At 39.2% G+C, this 19,129-nt stretch overlaps 4 protein-coding genes and 1 pseudogene across 4 annotated transcripts; 3 read left to right on the top strand and 2 right to left on the bottom strand.

Annotated features, from left to right (window-relative positions):
* Window positions 1-542: 542 nt before the first annotated feature.
* LOC101311183 (aldehyde dehydrogenase family 2 member B7, mitochondrial-like) lies at window positions 543-3,998 on the top strand. The gene is made up of 11 exons (XM_004297594.1): window positions 543-679; window positions 1,345-1,482; window positions 1,564-1,706; window positions 1,834-1,987; window positions 2,084-2,313; window positions 2,444-2,533; window positions 2,615-2,788; window positions 2,893-3,030; window positions 3,168-3,305; window positions 3,397-3,458; window positions 3,541-3,998. The coding sequence occupies exons 1-11, from the start codon at window positions 613-615 to the stop codon at window positions 3,812-3,814; spliced, it is 1,608 nt and encodes a 535-aa protein (XP_004297642.1). The 5' UTR covers window positions 543-612; the 3' UTR covers window positions 3,815-3,998.
* Window positions 3,999-7,886: 3,888 nt separating this feature from the next.
* On the bottom strand, window positions 7,887-8,720 carry LOC101306330 (annotated as a pseudogene).
* LOC101310892 (aldehyde dehydrogenase family 2 member B7, mitochondrial-like) lies at window positions 8,690-12,993 on the top strand. The gene is made up of 11 exons (XM_004297593.1): window positions 8,690-8,868; window positions 10,320-10,457; window positions 10,539-10,681; window positions 10,808-10,961; window positions 11,050-11,279; window positions 11,410-11,499; window positions 11,580-11,753; window positions 11,866-12,003; window positions 12,141-12,278; window positions 12,370-12,431; window positions 12,514-12,993. The coding sequence occupies exons 1-11, from the start codon at window positions 8,802-8,804 to the stop codon at window positions 12,785-12,787; spliced, it is 1,608 nt and encodes a 535-aa protein (XP_004297641.1). The 5' UTR covers window positions 8,690-8,801; the 3' UTR covers window positions 12,788-12,993.
* Window positions 12,994-13,292: 299 nt separating this feature from the next.
* LOC101310600 (probable xyloglucan endotransglucosylase/hydrolase protein 33-like) lies at window positions 13,293-14,627 on the bottom strand. Its single transcript, XM_004297592.1, has 4 exons — window positions 14,376-14,627; window positions 14,170-14,270; window positions 13,847-14,055; window positions 13,293-13,758 (listed from the first exon to the last, which is right to left on the bottom strand). Exons 1-4 carry the CDS (start codon window positions 14,605-14,607, stop codon window positions 13,374-13,376), a joined length of 927 nt encoding a protein of 308 aa, XP_004297640.1. The 5' UTR covers window positions 14,608-14,627; the 3' UTR covers window positions 13,293-13,373.
* A 2,122-nt stretch (window positions 14,628-16,749) lies between these two features.
* Window positions 16,750-19,060, top strand: LOC101310311 (U-box domain-containing protein 19-like). Its single transcript, XM_004297591.1, has one exon. It carries the CDS (start codon window positions 16,765-16,767, stop codon window positions 18,814-18,816), a length of 2,052 nt encoding a protein of 683 aa, XP_004297639.1. The 5' UTR covers window positions 16,750-16,764; the 3' UTR covers window positions 18,817-19,060.
* Window positions 19,061-19,129: the final 69 nt, after the last annotated feature.

Raw genomic sequence — 19,129 nt, 5'->3', positions numbered from 1 at the left:
TGATACGTAGCATAAACAATTGTATCATAAATCTACGGGTAAAAAAAAAAAAGTCGTTCATGGCAAACACTTACGTAACTTGATCATGACATTATCTTATTCCATTATGATAATGAAAGTTCCATACCAATTATCATTTTCGATTATGACTAAAATAACCTGTAAGAGTTTATCATTTTCGATTTTCTTTCATGTTAATATCAACTCCAACTTATCCACATCAAAACCAAATTTTTTCTGACTTTAAGCCACGCAATTCTGACTCGAATTATCTTTATATTCACAGTGTGCAGAAGACAATTCTCTGTGTTTTGGTAGTGATCTTTTTCCTGGTTTGAGGAAGAAAATAAAGATAGTTGGGTGGCGGGTCGAGATCATGATTTTACCGTCTTCTTCGAAAAGATCACGAGGCCAAAAGCGAGACATTTTATTATAAAGTCATGAACATATTGCCCTTATATATATCATTCAGCTATTGACAAACCAAGGCAACCAACTCATATATATATATATATATATATATATATATATATATAAATATCACACACATTTGTTGATACTTTTCTCCTTTGAAGGTAGAGACTAGAGCTCAGTTTGTGTTATTAATTGATCATGGCAGCTCGAAGGGTCTCGTCTCTTTTGTCTCGTTCATTCACTTCTGCTTCTTCCTTTTCTAAAGGTACATCATGATCTACCAGTTCTTTCAGTACTCCTTTTTGTTTTGTTCTGGCTTTTGTTTATGTTTTGGATGGATCAGAGTGGTTTAAGGTCACCTGCGTTTTGGAAACGTATAGTGATCGAGCAAAAATGATTGATCTTGTTTATGATATTTACATTACTGTCGACTATATGAGCATACAGTTGAGAAGTTTTTGATTTTCAATTCAGTCTGGTCCTTTCTTTTCCAACAATTAAAAGCTTCAGTATTTGGGCAAACAAGGATTTTAGAGATGGAGATGAATGTTTTTGGTTGTTTTTTTCTTCTCTGTTTTGGTGATGGTATTATCAAACCAGATCGATCCCACCAATGGCACCACAATCTTGACCTTACTATTCCTATCTCTGAGATTTTGAAAGTGACATTAATATGAATGGACATGATTTCACATCAGCCTGAGCGGTCCCAGTTAGTGTTGTATAGGGTACCCCCAATGTGTGTTAAGAGCTAAGCCAAATGAAGGCGGGGATGTTTGACTGTCTTTCTGCCCATTCTTTTTTATTCTGTTTTGGATTTTGAAGGAAAAAAAAGAAGCAGAAGTAAAAAAAACAAACAAAAGGGTCATGTACAAATGTTGACATTTATGATTTTATATGTCACTCATTGGTTGATACTACTTTTGTTAGGGAGGTCTTCTGTAAGTAGAGGAATTGGTAAATATAGCACTGCTGCTGCTGCTGCTGTTGAGGACCCAATTACTCCACCTGTCAAAGTAGGTCACACTAAGCTTTTGATCAATGGGCACTTTGTGGATGCAGCATCAGGTGAGTTTTTCTTTTCCATTGATGGGAACATAGTTTTTCTTTTGATCAGTGCTGAATTTCTGATGTTTGCTTTGGTCTCAGGAAAAACATTTCCCACATTGGACCCTCGGACTGGGGATGTGATCGCTCATGTCGCTGAAGGCGATGCTGAAGATGTAGATCGTGCAGTTGCTGCTGCTAGAAAAGCATTTGATGAAGGACCATGGCCAAAGATGACAGCTTATGTAACAATTCTTTATTTTACTATTTTTACTTATTATTTGCTAGACTGCTAGTGCCAATATGGAATGTGAAAGTTTTTCAAATTCAGTGCTTTACTAAATTTGTCCTTACAAATCACCTTGTGTGCAGGAAAGATCTCGGGTCCTTTTCCGCTTTGCTGATCTGATTGAGAAACATAATGATGAACTAGCAGCACTTGAGACATGGGATAATGGGAAGCCATTTGAACAATCTGCTAAAATTGAAATACCAATGGTTGCACGTTTCTTTCGTTACTATGCTGGTATGGGCGTATGGCTATATTCTACAACACAACTGCACGTTATGTTTTTTGGCTTTCAACAGAAACTTATGATTTAACGTGTTGGATATCCCTCAGGTTATGCGGATAAGATTCACGGTCTCACCGTTCCAGCTGATGGACCATATCATGTGCAAACCTTGCATGAACCTATAGGTGTTGCAGGTCAGATTATTCCATGGAACTTCCCTCTTGTCATGTTTGCTTGGAAGGTTGCACCTGCTCTAGCATGTGGGAACACTATTGTTCTGAAGACCGCAGAGCAGACACCATTGTCTGCTCTCTATGCTGCACATCTGTTGCATGAGGTACTCATTCATGAATCAACCTTGTCTGTCTCAATTTTCATGATAAACTCATCATTTTCTACTGTGTTTGTTTCAATGTTGGTTTGATTTACTAATTTCATGTTGAACGGTTTACTTGTACTTCTTACAGGCCGGACTGCCTCCAGGTGCTCTGAATATGGTTTCTGGCTTTGGTCCAACTGCAGGTGCGGCAATTGCTAGTCATATGGACGTTGATAAGGTAAATTATGAATCGGCAATAAGTACATATGAATTATGAGTTTTGCAGTATCTTACTAAATGTATTGTGATCTGTTTGCAGGTTGCTTTTACTGGATCAACTGCTACTGGTAAAATTGTACTTGAACTAGCTGCTAAAAGCAATCTTAAGACAGTAACTTTGGAGCTTGGTGGGAAATCTCCGTTTATTGTATGTGAGGATGCTGATGTAGACAAGGCTGTTGAGTTGGCTCATTTTGCTCTATTCTTTAATCAGGTATGCTAAGCATTGTAGTTGGTTCTACAGAAAATTGAATGCATTTGTTGATTCGTAAAAGAGAGAAAAAACGTGTGCTGATTTCATCACACCTCTGTTTGTAGGGACAATGTTGCTGTGCTGGTTCTCGTACTTTTGTACATGAACGTGTATATGATGAGTTTGTAGAGAAAGCAACGGCACGTGCCGAGAAACGTGTAGTTGGTGATCCATTCAAGGGGGGCATCGAGCAAGGTCCTCAGGTGATCAGTGTTCATGGGGCAACAAATTCTTTTACTGAATTTATTTGTTTAAGCTTTGAACAAATCTAGTGAATCAAAACTTGCTGCACTAAAGGCCATTTACGTTATACTGATTGAGGCTTATTCATGTTAAACAGATTGATTCAGACCAATTTGAGAAGATCCTGAAGTATATAGATTACGGTATTAAAGGGGGAGCGACACTGGAAACAGGAGGAGAACGATTTGGCTCAAAAGGTTACTACATTAAGCCCACTGTATTCTCAAATGTGAAGGTATTATTCTACACTGCAGCTCCTAACCATATTCACCAAGAATTCAAACCTTGCATATGGTTGACCTAAGCATCATTGTCTCGTGGATTAGGATGACATGCAGATAGCAAAGGATGAGATCTTTGGCCCAGTGCAGACGGTCTTGAAATACAAGTAAGCAATAAATTAAGTTTTGTATCTTCTCCCTATACGGCCCTGACATCAATACTACAGTTAACAATATGACTTATTGCAGGGAACTCGATGAGGTGATAAAGAGGGCAAACAATTCGCGCTACGGCCTTGCTGCAGGGGTATTTACACAGAACATAGACACTGCAAACACATTGACACGTGCATTGCGAGTTGGTAGTGTATGGATCAACTGCTTTGATGTGTTTGATGCTTCTATTCCTTTTGGAGGGTACAAGATGAGTGGAAATGGAAGAGAAAAGGGTATTTACGGCCTTCAGAATTACTTGCAAGTCAAGGCTGTGGTCACACCCCTCAAAAATCCGGCATGGCTATAATCCTCGAAAGCTTTCCAAATCGTCAAAAATAAAGAGACAAGTAGAGAACTGAGGATTGATTTTTATGATGATGAGGATGATAATCTTGCTCCTCTGTAATGAACTAGCTCAATTTATTATGTCTAATTAATGGTTCAGTGAATTAAGTGTTGTGGTTTGGTCTAACAGTATATCTATCGTTAGGCTAACCTAACACAAAACCAAGCAAAACACGAAATTGATCAAGGAGGCTTTTATGTCATACTACAGGGTTTACTATGCTAAATAGCATAAATGTCAACATTAAGTAGATGATTTATAAGGCTAATAGCTGTTTATTAGTTGGATTTTATGGATGAGAAGTGATTGCAAAGAGGAATAATGCAGATATGATCTGTATGTAGCTTCTATCTTTCTCCCTGTGCTTGCCCATTTTAGTTTATCTCAGTTTCCATCGATTTGTTCTGCAGGACATCCAATTTCTCAAATTGTTTTGTGATTTAGATTTGGGTGATTGTATTTATAGGTAAAGGTATGATTGATTATCGTTGGTTTCTTTTGGCAATTGGTTTACATATTTTAGTTAATTCTTGACTTTGATTGTTCTTCTAGGCCTTTCTTTTCTGATAAGGTAAAACGATTTTTTTTTATGTCTTGCAGATAAAGCGTCGCAGCACTTTATAACAACACTATTCCACTCCTTCCAATCAGGTAACAGCATACCATACATGTTGAGTATTTCTTCTCATGACAAAAGCTACAATTAGGAGAATTTGCAATATGTATTCTTTCAAGTATGTTTTCAGTGATTATTTGCTTACACAATAATCTATAGGTATGAATTATGTTAAGAGTTCTTATGGATTGATAACTAACTTTTTTATTTGGGAATGACAATGTTAATGTTTGCAAATTTGGTGAGTTCTCACGTAGCATTGGGATTACAAAGTAAATGATGTTTCATGCTGTTAAACAGCGACAAGCGTGGCCCGTGGATCACATTGTACCGATACTGTCCCAACTTAACCACCTTTAAGGTGTTGGGTTTTAATCACAAAAGGTCTCGGTACAATTGGATAAAATCCATCTACATATAAATTATATTTTATTTGTCACTTTTCTGATGTGGGATCTATTCCTCTCCAATACTTCTAATACGCCCCCTCACGTGCAACCTGACTCAAGGTCCGCAAGTGGAATGAATCGGGATGGAACTAACCAAGGGACACTTGGTGACAATCCAATCGGAACATTCCGATGGTGAGACAAGAAGCTGGACCCGGGCGAGAGAATAGAATCCCGGACCGGACGAGAGAATGAACCCAAATCGGGCCCATGAGAATTGGAGAAGTAATTGGAGAGGGACCCGCTATGATACCATGTTAAACAGCGACAAGCGTGGCCCGTGGATCACATTGTACCGATACTGTCCCAACTTAACCACCTTTAAGGTGTTGGGTTTTAATCACAAAAGGTCTCGGTACAATTGGATAAAATCCATCCACATATAAGTTATATTTTATTTGTCGCTTTTCTGATGTGGGATCTATTCCTCTCCAATACTTCTAATACATGCCTTTTGACAATTTTATTTGTGAGTTTGAATCTTTTGTTGGTTTTGTAATGCAGATATAAAATCAGATGGTTATATGGTGTTAAGAACTTGAGGTTACTCTTGGCAAGGTAATGCATCCTACATGTTAATGAATAAATTGTTCATTATGATTGTAAAGTGATTCTATATTGTTCAAAATTTACATGTTCTATATTGAATCCCGATTTGCTCATTTAAATTAGCTATTGGCATGGTTTTTTCCCATTTACAATCATAAAGGCCTATTCTCAATCTATTAAGCTAAAATGGGCAGGCACACTTCGAAGAAAAAGAAGAAAAAGGAGAGGGAAAAACCAATATGAGGTTCAATTTTCAGGTTAACACCTGCAAATATTGGTGTTGTGGACCCTTGAATTTTGGTTTCCTCTTTTCGTGCAAGTATGCATTCGTTTTAATGTTTGGAACGGAATTTGTATAGTTGTATTTATGGTCAATTTTATAACGACTTGCTCTTTTTTCTTTTGCAGATTTAAAAGATATTCTATTGTCACATTCAGTAGCTAATCTAGGAAATAGTGAACTCTTGGCATTCTACTTTATCTTGGTTTCTTCTTTTCTTACAAGTATGCATTCCTTTTATATTAATTTCTTGAGTTCTACTTATGTGAAATTTCCACTTTAGAAACATGTTAGCAAATATGAAATGGAATTCATATAATTATATTTATGCTCAGTTATGTAAATTTTCTTTTGTATTTTTTTTCTTTTTGTTTTGCAGATCAATTTGGACAATAGTTGGATTTCCATTCAATAACTTAATTGATGATAAGTGAGCTCTCATATATAGCTCCCATTGAATTCAGGTATATTACAGCTCTTTTGTTTGTTCAAATTGAAATCGTAATGAAGCTTTTCAAGTATATTACAATACTATCATATTGTGATCAAACTTAAGAAGGCGTTGATGCCTTTTGGGTTTACTGCTGAGATAAACAAGCTACCTTTATTCTCTATTGATAAATCTCATTGTTGTTTTGTTTTGCCTTTACAGTTCACACACAAAAATAGAGTGCTTAGCTTGGTATTGTTGTTGGTTCATAGAATCATTATACAAGTTGAGCTTTACAGGTATATATTACTGTTTTACATCAAAAAAAATTGTGCATCGTCTATTTAGCAAAATCTTTCAAAACTCTGGTCTTCACTGTTGTGGAAGAATTTAGACTCTGGATAAAAATCTTTCAAGAGTTGAAGTATATGCCGCAACTCTCAGGTGAGAAGACAAATGTTGAAATCATTATGTCTTACGCCTTCACAAAAATGAATGTAGGACAAACTGTGGTCTTCATTGTTGCAAAGAATTTGGATTTGAATATAGAATTATTGGATATACTTTTGTTGTTGTAGGACTTTAACATAGGGCTTTTTTTTCTTTTTTTTTCTTTCAAACTGAAGTACCATTGATCATAAGTTGTAGTTAGCTTTCAGAAATGCTGTGGTATGACGAGCAGAAAAGTGACATTCATTTAAAAATGCAGAAAAAGCATTTCAGAGAAGTTAAAACTTAAATGTGCATTGTGTAGCTATGGAAGAGATCGAAGTTTTTGTCTTACTTTGTGCAGTTAACTTGACAAAATATGATTTGTGTATTGTACTTGAGCTTGATTGTTGTGATTTATTATTTTAGGGTTTATTATTTGTGTATTGTACTTGAGCTTGATTGTTGTGATTTATTATTTGCAGCAAGCAATATCATAATCTCTCAATCTCAAGAGATATTTCTTTATCTGTTTCAGCTCAGTTTCTACCCGTTTTTTTTTTTTTTTTTTTTTGCAATATGGAAACTTCTAACTACTTGGCATATAAGTTTGAGAAAAAAAAACACACGTAAAGCAGTTATTCCTTTGCACAAATTACAATAGAAACTATATATCAATCTGCATCATGTTGTATAATATTCGTTTCGTTGTAGCTCCAATGATGATGCAATACATGTGAACTAACATCTGTACTATTTTGGTTTCCTGTTGCATAATGTATGTACTTTGTTTCCCGGGCTACTGACGAGTAAGCAATGATTTTTGTAAGATCGGGTGGTTGCCATAGATAGATTGGGTCATTCGTAACCAGAGACCAAATCATTTCAAGCGCTCCCATATACAATCTATTTACAGACTTTCTCATACAAGTCATGCAACACTCAGGTTTGGAGTGGAGGATAAAAACTTAGATTCTGATTTAGTGCCTATGATTTTGAACTTGTTCTTCTAATTTGTTCACAAAATGAAATACCGCGGCAACGCGCGGGTAGTATGTCTAGTGAGAAAACAACTGGATGTATTTTGGTCCTCCATTGGCCACTGCAATCTCAAAATGATTCCCCAACCTCTGATATGGGCCCATAAACAACCTTTATATGGACCCAAATGAAAATTGTTTGTAATTAGGTACAGATGAACATGAATATTGTGAAACTGTATAATTTGAATCGATCGTGTTCTAAGTTGATGAGCTTATACATATGATGGAATCGCAGAACTATTTGCACTCTGGTGGCATAACTTTAAACCTAGATGTATCTTTACAATAAGAGTAAAACATTAGCTTCCCTCTTGCCCAATCCATAGCACTAACTTGTTGGTTAGTCAACTTCACAAACTCTGGTCCTTCAACTGGGTCCAAACTTGAAGAGGTCTTAGAACATTTGGGAGCAGAAGCACTGGGATTGGAAATGCAACCACTTATCTCCATTTCTGCAAATGAAACTGTAAATGGTGCATTCTTGTAGTTGACTGGATACTTTCCTCCATGTGTTGCCCACTCTGATCCATCCCATATTGTTGCGTAAACAGACATCAGTTTTGATGGGAAGAATGAGCTTTATGCTCAAACTCTCTCACTGGGATGTTGTCCACTAGAAACCTGAAAATTTAGGGAACTTTCAGAATTTGGTAATTTAGATTAATCCAATTGGTACAATGTATTTCAATTGGTTTTCTTTTTTTCTTACACTGTGTGATGATTGTTCCAGATGATGGTGTACTGATGGTGCTGTGTTGTTGGATCAAACCAGAAGTAAAATTTCTCTTCTCTCCCAGTGCTGACACTCCCATTTGCATACACATTTGTTTGGATGACCCATTCATTTCTTTTATCATGGCCTAAGAGCTCTATGTCTATTTCATCATGATTGTGGGGGAAAACATCTGCATTAGACAACTGAAAGCAAAAGATCCATGCATTAGTTATTGAATTAATTCGTGGTAGGTCGATCACGAGGCCAAAAGTGAGACATTTTTATCCTCAGTATAAAGTCATGAACATGTTGTCCTTAATAATTCAGCTATTGACTAACCAATGCAACCAACTCATATATATATAAATATCATACACATTTGCTGATACTTTTCTCCTTTGAAGCTAGAGACTAGAGCTCTGTTTGTGTTATTGATCATGGCAGCTCGGAGGGTCTCGTCTCTTTTGTCTCGTTCATTCACTTCTGCTTCTTCCTTTTCTAAAGGTACATCATGATCTACCAGTTCTTTCAGTACTCCTTTTTGTTTTGTTCTGGCTTTTGTTTATGTTTTGGATGGATCAGAGTGGTTTAAGGTCACCTGCGTTTTGGAAACGTATAGTGATGGAGCAAAAATGATTGATCTTGTTTATGATATTTACATTACTGTCGACTATAAGAGCATACAGTTGAGGAGTTTTTGATTTTCAATTCAGTCTGATCCTTTCTTTTCCAACAATCAAAAGCTTTAGTATTTGGGCAAACAAGGATTTGCAGTAGGGTTTTAGAGATGGAGATGAATGTTTTTGGTTGTTTTTTCTCTGTTTTGGTGATGGTATTTAATGGCACCACAATCTTGACCTACTGTTCTTATCTCTGAGATTTTGAAAGTGACATTAATCTAATCATAATCTAAATGAACATGATTTCACATCAGCCCCAGTGACGGAGCCAGCCCCAGTGACGGAGCCAGGATGAGAATATCACCAGAGCTAATTGTAATACATACAAAAAATTCGACAAACAAAACTCTGGTGCCAGAGATTTTACAAAATACTAAACATAATTGCTACATTTAGATTTCTACCTGAACTCAGTTGCTACATTTAGAATTCTACCCAAACACAGTTGCTTTTTCATTATTTTAGTTCAGGTTTTTTTTAGTACTACCTAAACAACTCACTTATATTTTTGTTGCTTCTCTCTCTCTCTCTCACCTCCAAAAGATTCCAAACTTAATTGACTTGACTCACCCTCTTTCTCTCACCTGCTTCTCTTCTTCCATATCCACCGCCAAACCTTGCCACCCCACTGCCCTTCCACACCTCATCATTCCTCAAACTCCTGGTCAATCACGGCGACCCTTCCACCGTCAGAAACCCAGCTCACACCGTCAGAGCCGCTCACAACTCCGTCACCATTAACAACCGAGTTTCTTTCCCTGATACCAGAAATCCAATGGTTTCATCATCTTATAGGAGCTCTAATTGCCGCCGAAACTGACGCATTTGGAAGCTCAACTAGGGTTTGCACCGGCCTAACCCAGACCAAGCCTCTCGGCTAGCTAGGATCAGAGGTGCTCGGCATAGTCGACACTATTCTTCGATCCGCCATCGGAAAGCTGAAACATACTGGAGGATCGGAGCTCTCGTATGTGATGTAGTAATTTTTTTGACCTCAAATTCTCACCTAGGCTCCAGCCCAGTCAAGACTGGGCTGGCTCCGCCCCTGCATCAGCCTGAGGGGTCCCATTTAGTGTTTTATAGGGTACCCCCCAATGTGTGTTGAGTGCTAAGCCAAATGAAGGCGGAGATGTTTGACTGTCTTTCTGCACAGTCTCTTTGATTCTGTTTTGAAGGAAAAAAAGAAGAAGTAAAAAAACAAACAAAAGGGTCATGTACAAATGTTGACATTTATGATTTTATATGTCACTCATTGGTTGATACTACTTTTGTTAGGGAGGTCTTCTTCTGTAAGTAGAGGAATTGGTAAATATAGCACTGCTGCTGCTGCTGTTGAGGACCCAATTACTCCACCTGTCATAGTAGGTCACACTAAGCTTTTGATCAATGGCCAGTTTGTGGATGCAGCATCAGGTGAGTTTTTCTTTTCCATTGATGGGAACATAGTTTTTCTTTTGATCAGTGCTGAATTTCTGATGTTCGCTTTGGTCTCAGGAAAAACATTTCCCACATTGGACCCTCGGACTGGAGATGTGATTGCTCATGTCGCTGAAGGCGATGCTGAAGATGTAAATCGTGCGGTTGCTGCTGCTAGAAAAGCATTTGATGAAGGACCATGGCCAAAGATGACAGCTTATGTAACAGTTCTTTATTTTACTATTTTTACTTATTATTTGCTAGACTGCTAGTGCCAATATGGAATGTGAAAGTTTTCAAATTCAGTGCTTTACTAAATTTGTCCTTACAAATCACCTTGTGTGCAGGAAAGATCTCGGGTCCTTTTCCGCTTTGCTGATCTGATTGAGAAACAAAATGATGAACTAGCAGCACTTGAGACCTGGGATAATGGGAAGCCATTTGAACAATCTGCTAAAATTGAAGTACCAATGTTTGCACGTTTTTTTCGTTACTATGCTGGTATGGCTATATTCTACAACACAACTGCACGTTATGTTTTTTGGCCTTTCAACAGAACTTGTGATTTAACGTGTTGGATATCCCTCAGGTTATGCGGATAAGATTCACGGTCTCACCGTTCCAGCTGATGGACCATATCATGTGCAAACCTTGCATGAACCTATAGGTGTGGCAGGTCAGATTATTCCATGGAACTTCCCTCTTCTCATGTTTGCTTGGAAGGTTGCACCTGCTCTAGCATGTGGGAACACTATTGTTCTGAAGACCGCAGAGCAGACACCATTGTCTGCTCTCTATGTTGCACATCTGTTGCATGAGGTACTCATTCATGAATCAAACTTGTCTGTCTCAATTTTTATGATAAACTCGTCATTTTCTACTGTGTTTGTTTCAATGTTGGTTTGATTTACTAATTTCATGTTGAACGGTTTACTTGTACTTCTTACAGGCCGGACTGCCTCCAGGTGCTCTGAATATAGTTTCTGGCTTTGGTCCAACTGTAGGTGCCCCAATTGCTAGTCATATGGACATTGATAAGGTAAATTATGAATCGGCAATAACTACATATGAATTATGAGTTTTGCAGTAATTTGTTATCTTACTAAAGGTATTGTGCAGGTTGCTTTTACTGGATCAACTGCTACTGGTAAAATTGTACTTGAACTAGCTGCTAAAAGCAATCTTAAGACAGTAACTTTGGAGCTTGGTGGGAAATCTCCGTTTATTGTATGTGAGGATGCTGATGTAGACAAGGCTGTTGAGATGGCTCATCTTGCTCTATTCTTTAATCAGGTATGCTAAGCATTGTAGATTTGTAGGTAGTTCTACAGAAAATTGAATGCACTTGTTGATTCGTAAAAGAGAGAAAAATCGTATGCTGATTTCATCACACCTCTGTTTGTAGGGACAATGTTGCTGTGCTGGTTCTCGTACTTTTGTACATGAACGTGTATATGATGAGTTTGTAGAGAAAGCTAAGGCACGTGCTGAGAAACGTGTAGTTGGTGATCCATTCAAGGGGGGCACTGAGCAAGGTCCTCAGGTAATCAGTGTTCATGAGGCAACAAATTCTTTTACTGAATTTATTTGTTTAAGCTTTGAACTAATCTAGTGAATCAAAACTTGCTGCACTAAAGGCCATTTACGTTATACTGATTGAGGCTTATGCATGTTAAACAGATTGATTCAGACCAATTTGAGAAGATCCTGAAGTATATAGATTACGGTATTAAAGGTGGAGCGACACTGGAAACAGGAGGAGAACAATTTGGCTCAAAAGGTTACTACATCAAGCCCACTGTATTCTCAAATGTGAAGGTAATATTCTACACTGCACCTCATAACCATATTCACCAAGAATTCAAACTTTGCATATGGTTAATCTAATCATCATTGTCTCGTGGATTAGGATGACATGCAGATAGCAAAGGATGAGATCTTTGGCCCAGTGCAGATGGTCTTGAAATACAAGTAAGCAATAAATTAAGTTTTGTATCTTCTCCCTGTACGGCCCTGACATCAATACTACAGCTAACAATATGACTTATTGCAGGGAACTTGATGAGGTGATAAAGAGGGCAAACAATACGCGCTACGGCCTTGCTGCAGGGGTATTTACACAGAACATAGACACTGCAAACACATTGACACGTGCATTGCGAGTTGGTACTGTATGGATCAACTGCTTTGATGTGTTTGATGCTACGATTCCTATTGGAGGGTACAAGATGAGTGGAATTGGAAGAGAAAAGGGTATTTACGGCCTTCAGAATTACTTGCAAGTCAAGGCTGTGGTCACACCCCTCAAAAATCCGGCATGGCTATAATCTCAAAAGCTTTCCAAATTGTCAAAAATAAAGAGACAAGTCGAGAGCTGAGGATTGATTTTTATGATGATGATGATAATAATCTTGCTCCTCTGTAATGAACTAGCTCAATTTATTAATGTCTAATTAATGGTTCAGTGAATTAAGTGTTGTGGTTTGGTCTAACAGTATATCTATCGTTAGGCTAACCTAACACAAAACCAAGCAAAAACGAAATTGATCAAGGAGGCTTTTATGTCATACTACATGGTTTACTACGCTAAATAGCATAAATGTCAACATTAAGTAGATGATTTATGAGGCTAATAGCTGTTTATTAGTTGGATTTTATGGATGAGAAGTGATTGCAAAGAGGAATAATGCAGATATGAGGAAACAACTGAATGTGTTTTGGTCCTCCATTGGCCACTGCAATCTCAAAATGATTCCCCAACCTCTGATATGGGTCCATAAACTACCTTTATATGGACCCAAATGAAAATTGTTTGTAATTAGGTACAGATGAACATGAATATTGAGAAGCTGTATAATTTGAATCAATTGTGTTCTAAGTTGATGAGCTTATACATATGATGGAGTTGCAGAACTATTTGCACTCTGGTGGCATAACTTTAAACCTAGATGTATCTTTACAATAAGAGTAAAACATTAGCTTCCCTCTTGCCCAATCCATAGCACTAACTTGTTGGTTAGTCAACTTCACAAACTCTGGTCCTTCAACTGGGTCCAAACTTGAAGAGGTCTTAGAACATGAGGGAGCAGAAGCACTGGGATTGGAAATGCAACCACTTATCTCCATTTCTGCAAATGAAACTGTAAATGGTGCATTCTTGTAGTTGACTGGATACTTTCCTCCATGTGTTGCCCACTCTGATCCATCCCATATTGTTGCGTAAACTGTCATCGGTTTTGATGGGAAGAATGAGCTCTTATGCTCAAACTCTCTCACTGGGATGTTGTCCACTAGAAACCTGAAAATTTAGGGAACTTTCAGAATTTGGTAATTTCGATTAATCCAATTGGTACAATGTATTTCAATTGGTTTTCTTGTTTTCTTACACTGCGTGATAGTTGTTCCAGATGATGGTGTACTGATGGTGCTGTGTTGTTGGATCAAACCAGAGGTAAAATTTCTCCTCTCTTCCTGTGCTGACACTCCCATTTGCATACATATTTGTTTGGATGACCCATTCATTTCTTTTATCATGGCCTAAGAGCTCTATGTCTATTTCATCATGATTGTGGGGGAAAACATCTGCATTAGACAACTGAAAGCAAAAGAACCATGCATTAATTATTGAATTAATTCAGTGAATGAGACCCCTACTTATTTTATATTATGATTTGCATAATACAATAAGAAGAAGAATAGTTTAACATACATAGAAAGCTACCACAACTCCAGAAGAGTCTCCAGGAGGCAGCTTGATAGCAGCACTGAAGAATCCATAGTGATATTTGTTTACTGATGCCAAACCAGAACCTGCATATTGAACCAAAACAAAGAACACTAAAGATTAGATATGAACAAATTTGGAAACTCTATGTCATCAGGGTACTATTAAATAAAAGTATTAAGTAACTTCACCTGAGGATTTGTCAAGAACAAGAGTGGCCATGGATCCGTTACCAGTCACCTGAACATTTGAGCCTCCAAAAGCTTTCGAAAACACATTACTAATCGAGACATGAGGGAAAGCATCAGTTAGCCGCGGCACGCTTGGACTTGTGTAGCGTCTTTTGCGTGAAGAGGCCAAAACTGAACTCATACACAACACCAGAAGACACAAGAAGACTAGTTTTCCTTGCAGAAATGCCATGCTAACTGTATTAGAATATTGCTGAGGAAAAAATGCTTCAAGTTTTTGGTATTTATTGTGAGGTTTTAGGGAGGTTCATAGCTCATATTCTTGCTTAGTTGTATATTAGCTGTGCTGTCTCTATATCTTTCCTAGTAACAGAAACCTCTTTTATTAGGGGTTTTAAATTTTGCAAGGCTCAAGTTAGTATCAGAAATCTCATCATTTGTTGAGATTTTGAGACGTTTGGCTCACCTTGTAGGGCTGCACAGGACATGCATGCTTTGGACACTATTTAACTTAAATGTTGATGGGTTAATTTCCAAGCAGAATGTCCTTTTGATATTTAAGTGCACCATTCAATTCTAGATGTGGTCCTTGAAAGTTGAAACCAGAAGGACATGTAGTACAACTTACCCCCTAAAACACGGATACAATATGTGACAATCATTTGAGTCCAAAAACTTAAGCTGTCAGAAAATGAGCCAACGTTGCATATCAAACTTACGTAAAACACAAGAAACTGAGATATTGCAAACTCAATATGACTTCTAGTTCAATGTGACCAGAATCCCTTAACAGACTGAGCAGATTTGCCAGAAATATTGTAGCTGGCTGAGATGGGTGCATGATAGGACATTAACATGTTGTGACATATATGAAAGGCCCAACATGTTGCCTGGAACTGTGTGGGGAAGTGACTCTTTATTTGACCAAACAATTCAGAATGTGATTGATGTGAAGCTATAATTGTAGAGAGGAGGATTAATATTCCTGCAAATCTAAGCCAGGCTGTTGCGTACTATGATGGGAAGAACAAGATCACTATGTGCCAAATACTGTTGGACTGAGGAGGCTAGCTGCTAGGAAGAAGAATTAGAAGAAGCCAGACAGTCTGATTTTCCTAGTTGCACATATGGGACAAATATTTTATATACCTGTTCCTGGTTAGGAAATAATGGGCATTTTGGGCTTCTTCTATTAGAAATCCATTTGTATTGAATCAGGGGAAATAATATGCCCATCTGAATTGTTGGCAGGCCTAAATATTCTTGCTTTGTCTCCAGACCAGCCCATACCAAAACAAATTCCACAATTTCTTAATGGCGCTTACTATATGAAAATACATCCCTCTTTGGCATTTGGGCTCAGGTAGTGGAACTAGAGGCCCACTTTTTCTTAGTTTTACTATTCCATGTTACTATAGGACATCGGAACGCTTGAGTTCCCATATTCATTTTTTGATACGACAACATTACAAGTAGATAGGACAACATCACTTTCTCAAAAAAAAAAAAAGAAAAAAAAAGAAGAAGATAGGACAACATCATAGCACTTGAGTTTGATCCGGGCATCGTTTTATTGTATAATCGTATCAGGGGACAATCAAGGGGCGACGTCGAGAGTCAGATGAGGTGCTGGAAAAGTCGGCCGCTCACTCTGTTAAGATATGAGTTTGGGTCTTTGGGCCATGTTTGAGATGTTGAGCCCAACGTTGTAGGCTAGAAAGGAGGGTGTCTTGCCACCTTCAATTTTGGTCCTATTAAAGATGTTTAGTCAATGGATAGTTATATGAGTACAATGGTGTGCAAAGGTTGAATCTCATTATTTAGTCTAAGCCAAGCATTAGTCCATTATTGTTCTCCATGATCATTGACCTCAGAAGGAAGCATACGTTCATGCTCTTGTAACCTTCCTCTTTCGTCGTTAACCTTGACTCTACAATAATCTAGATAATTTAATAGAATAAAAATGAAAAATAATAACTCAATTCCTCACGAATAAATTGACTTTCTAAAGAAATTAAATTCACGCAACTTCCTCCTCATAATTCCACGTTACCCTGTCCAGTGTCGGCTACCTCCATTCACGTACCTTCAACTCATCACGGGCCCAGCCCATAATCCTAGCGCTACGTGTTGCTTTCTCATTCCCCCAAACGAAAGCCGCATTTCTCATGCCCTCGTGTTCCCCCTAGCCACGTGTCCTCCCTTCACTTGCAAACCCCGTACATCCACACCTTGGATCCCGCACACCCGTCACGACCCAATAGTGACTCCCCACCTGTCACTACACTTCTCAACCACGTGTCCCAGATCTCCCGCCTATATACACATTTCCAGCCGCTCCTCTAAATCCAAACACAAACGAACATAACAAACTTTTCTCACAGTGCAAATGATCCATAAATTAAATTCGGGTCGTCGGATCCTAACCTACCCGGCGGTGCATCCCAGCGAGGTCATAGCTCCCCGGACGCTTCTGCTCTCTCTCATCGCTCTCACCCACAACATCTGCGACTACAAATCCAAATACATCGCCAGCAATCAACGAAACGCCTTGGAAGCGATCCGCCAGATCGGAGTGGTGCGGGTTTTTCTCGAAGAGATACGGGACTGGCTTCCGAGTAGTCTTCCGGACTCGACCGTTTTGAGCTTCTCGGAGCTCCATTTGAGTTTCCAGAAGCTTCTGTACTTGCTGGAGGACTGTACCCGGGACGACGCCCGGGTATGGATGCTGATGAACTCGGAGCGGGTCGCGGACCAGTTCCGGGTCTTGATTCGGTCCATGGCCACGGCTCTTGATATTCTTCCTTTTGATTCGATCCACGTGGCGGTTGAGGTGAAGGAGCAGGTGGAGTTGGTGATGCGGCAAGCGCGGCGGGTGAGGTTTGATGTTGACCCGGAGGATAAACGGGTCGTGGAGGCGGTTAAGAAGGTTTTGATCGGGTTTGAGAAGCGGGTCGACCCGGATAGGAGTGAGCTGAAGCTGGTACTTGATCATGTTGGTATTAGAAAATGGAGCAGGTGCGAGAAGGAGGTGAGATTCTTGGAATCTGAAATCGGGTTTGAGAATCTGAGAGAGGAGAAGAGAGAGGTGAGCTTGCTGAGCAGCCTGATCGGGTTGTTGTGCTATTGCCGGTGCGTGATGTTCGACACCGTAGACGGGTTTCCCGCCCCAAGACCCGAGGCCAATAGCCGCAGCGAGGTGGTGAGTTGCCTGAATTGGGAGGATTTCCGGTGTCCGATATCGCTGGAGATCATGACGGAACCGGTGACAATAGCGACGGGTCAGAGCTATGACCGGGGATCCATTATGAAGTGGTTTAGAGGTGGAAAGGCTGTTTGTCCGAAAACAGGGGAGAAGCTGAAGAGCAGGGAGGTGGTGCCTAATTTGGCGCTGAAGAGGTTGATTCAGCAGTACTGCTCGGAGAATGGGATTCCTTTTGGTGATTCCGGCCATCGGAGTCGCGACATTGGGAGGACTATAGCTGCAGGCAGCTTGGCAGCTGAGGAGGTCATGAAAATGTTGTCGAAATATCTCAGCGCAAGTATTGCGGCGGGGACAATGGAAGAGAGGAGCAAGGCTGCCTATGAAATTCGGATTCTTTCGAAAACAAGCATTTTTAATAGGTCTTGTTTGGTGGAAGCTGGGTTGGTTCCGCATTTGCTGAAGATGTTGGCTTCTGCAGATTCGGAGAGGCAGGAGAATGCAGTTGCAGGGTTGTTGAATCTGTCAAAGCATTCAAAAGGGAAAGCTGCCATTGTCGAAAATGGGGGTGTGGATTTGGTTGTGGATGTTTTGAAGGAGGGTCTGAAAGTAGAGGCTTGCCAGCATGCTGCTGGGACATTGTTTTATCTTGCTTCGGTTGAGGAGTACCGGATATTGATCGGAGAAAACCCGAGGGCCATACCGGCTTTGAGGGAGCTGATCAAGAACGGTTCTGATCGCGGCAAGAAGAATGCATTGGTTGCTATTTACGGGCTGCTTACACACCCTGCAAATCATAGAAGGGTGATAGCAGCTGGGGTGGTTCCTTTGCTGTTTGAAATACTAACATCTGTTGACAGTGAAGCTCTTGTGACGGATTCTCTAGCAATTCTCGCAACTCTGGCTGAGAAACCTGAAGGAGCAGTTGCAATTTCGCGTTGCAGGGCTTTGGATTCGATCATGGGGATTCTGAATTCTTTGACTTCAAGGGCAGCAAAGGAGTTCTGTGTGTCTTTGTTGCTGTCTCTTAGTACAAATGGTGGCCACAATGTGGTTGCTCTTCTGGTTAAGAGCCCTTCTCTTATGGGATGTTTGTATTCTCAACTTAGTGAAGGCACATCTAGAGCAAGCAAAAGGGCCAGTGCTCTCATCAAGCTCCTCCATGAATTCCATGAAACAAGATCCTCTGGTCCAGTCAATCGAGTTCTTCCACAGGAGCGATTTGTTCACGTTAGGTAACCCAACATTTTTATGGGCGTACTTGACACATTGATTCTTTGCAGGCCTGTAAATTCAGGGTCTTCTGTAGATATGCATATCTAGTGTGTTTGGATCTAGTTTGATTCATTATTAGCTCGGTTTTTTGAAGAGCTAATTATTGTATGACAGCTTCTACTTTTTTGAAAGAAGCTTGGTACAGAATGTTACATTGTAATAAATTGTAATTATTCGTTTTCTATATGAATGAACAAAAATTGGAGTGATATCTTTCTATTACTTAAAATCATACTGGGTTGTTTCAATATACAATAACTATCTCACAAGATTTCTT

Source organism: Fragaria vesca, linkage group LG4, assembly GCF_000184155.1.
Source record: "Fragaria vesca subsp. vesca linkage group LG4, FraVesHawaii_1.0, whole genome shotgun sequence".
Lineage (NCBI taxonomy): Eukaryota > Viridiplantae > Streptophyta > Magnoliopsida > Rosales > Rosaceae > Fragaria > Fragaria vesca.
Note: the sequence above shows the minus strand (reverse complement) of the source record. Positions and strands in the feature narration are given on the sequence as shown.

Bases quoted from the DNA above. Each gene is read 5' to 3' on its own strand.
- LOC101311183 (XM_004297594.1), top strand. From the start codon at position 613: ATGGCAGCTCGAAGGGTCTCGTCTCTTTTGTCTCGTTCATTCACTTCT. The intron at 680-1,344 runs GTACATCATGAT...TACTTTTGTTAG, and splicing joins TGCTTCTTCCTTTTCTAAAG to GGAGGTCTTCTGTAAGTAGA. The intron at 3,459-3,540 runs GTAAGCAATAAA...GACTTATTGCAG, and splicing joins CAGACGGTCTTGAAATACAA to GGAACTCGATGAGGTGATAA.
- LOC101310892 (XM_004297593.1), top strand. From the start codon at position 8,802: ATGGCAGCTCGGAGGGTCTCGTCTCTTTTGTCTCGTTCATTCACTTCT. The intron at 8,869-10,319 runs GTACATCATGAT...TACTTTTGTTAG, and splicing joins TGCTTCTTCCTTTTCTAAAG to GGAGGTCTTCTTCTGTAAGT. The intron at 12,432-12,513 runs GTAAGCAATAAA...GACTTATTGCAG, and splicing joins CAGATGGTCTTGAAATACAA to GGAACTTGATGAGGTGATAA.
- LOC101310600 (XM_004297592.1), bottom strand. From the start codon at position 14,607: ATGGCATTTCTGCAAGGAAAACTAGTCTTCTTGTGTCTTCTGGTGTTG. The intron at 14,271-14,375 runs GTGAAGTTACTT...TTCAATATGCAG, and splicing joins TGTTCTTGACAAATCCTCAG to GTTCTGGTTTGGCATCAGTA. The intron at 13,759-13,846 runs GTAAGAAAACAA...CTAAATTTTCAG, and splicing joins TGGAACAACTATCACGCAGT to GTTTCTAGTGGACAACATCC.
- LOC101310311 (XM_004297591.1), top strand. From the start codon at position 16,765: ATGATCCATAAATTAAATTCGGGTCGTCGGATCCTAACCTACCCGGCG.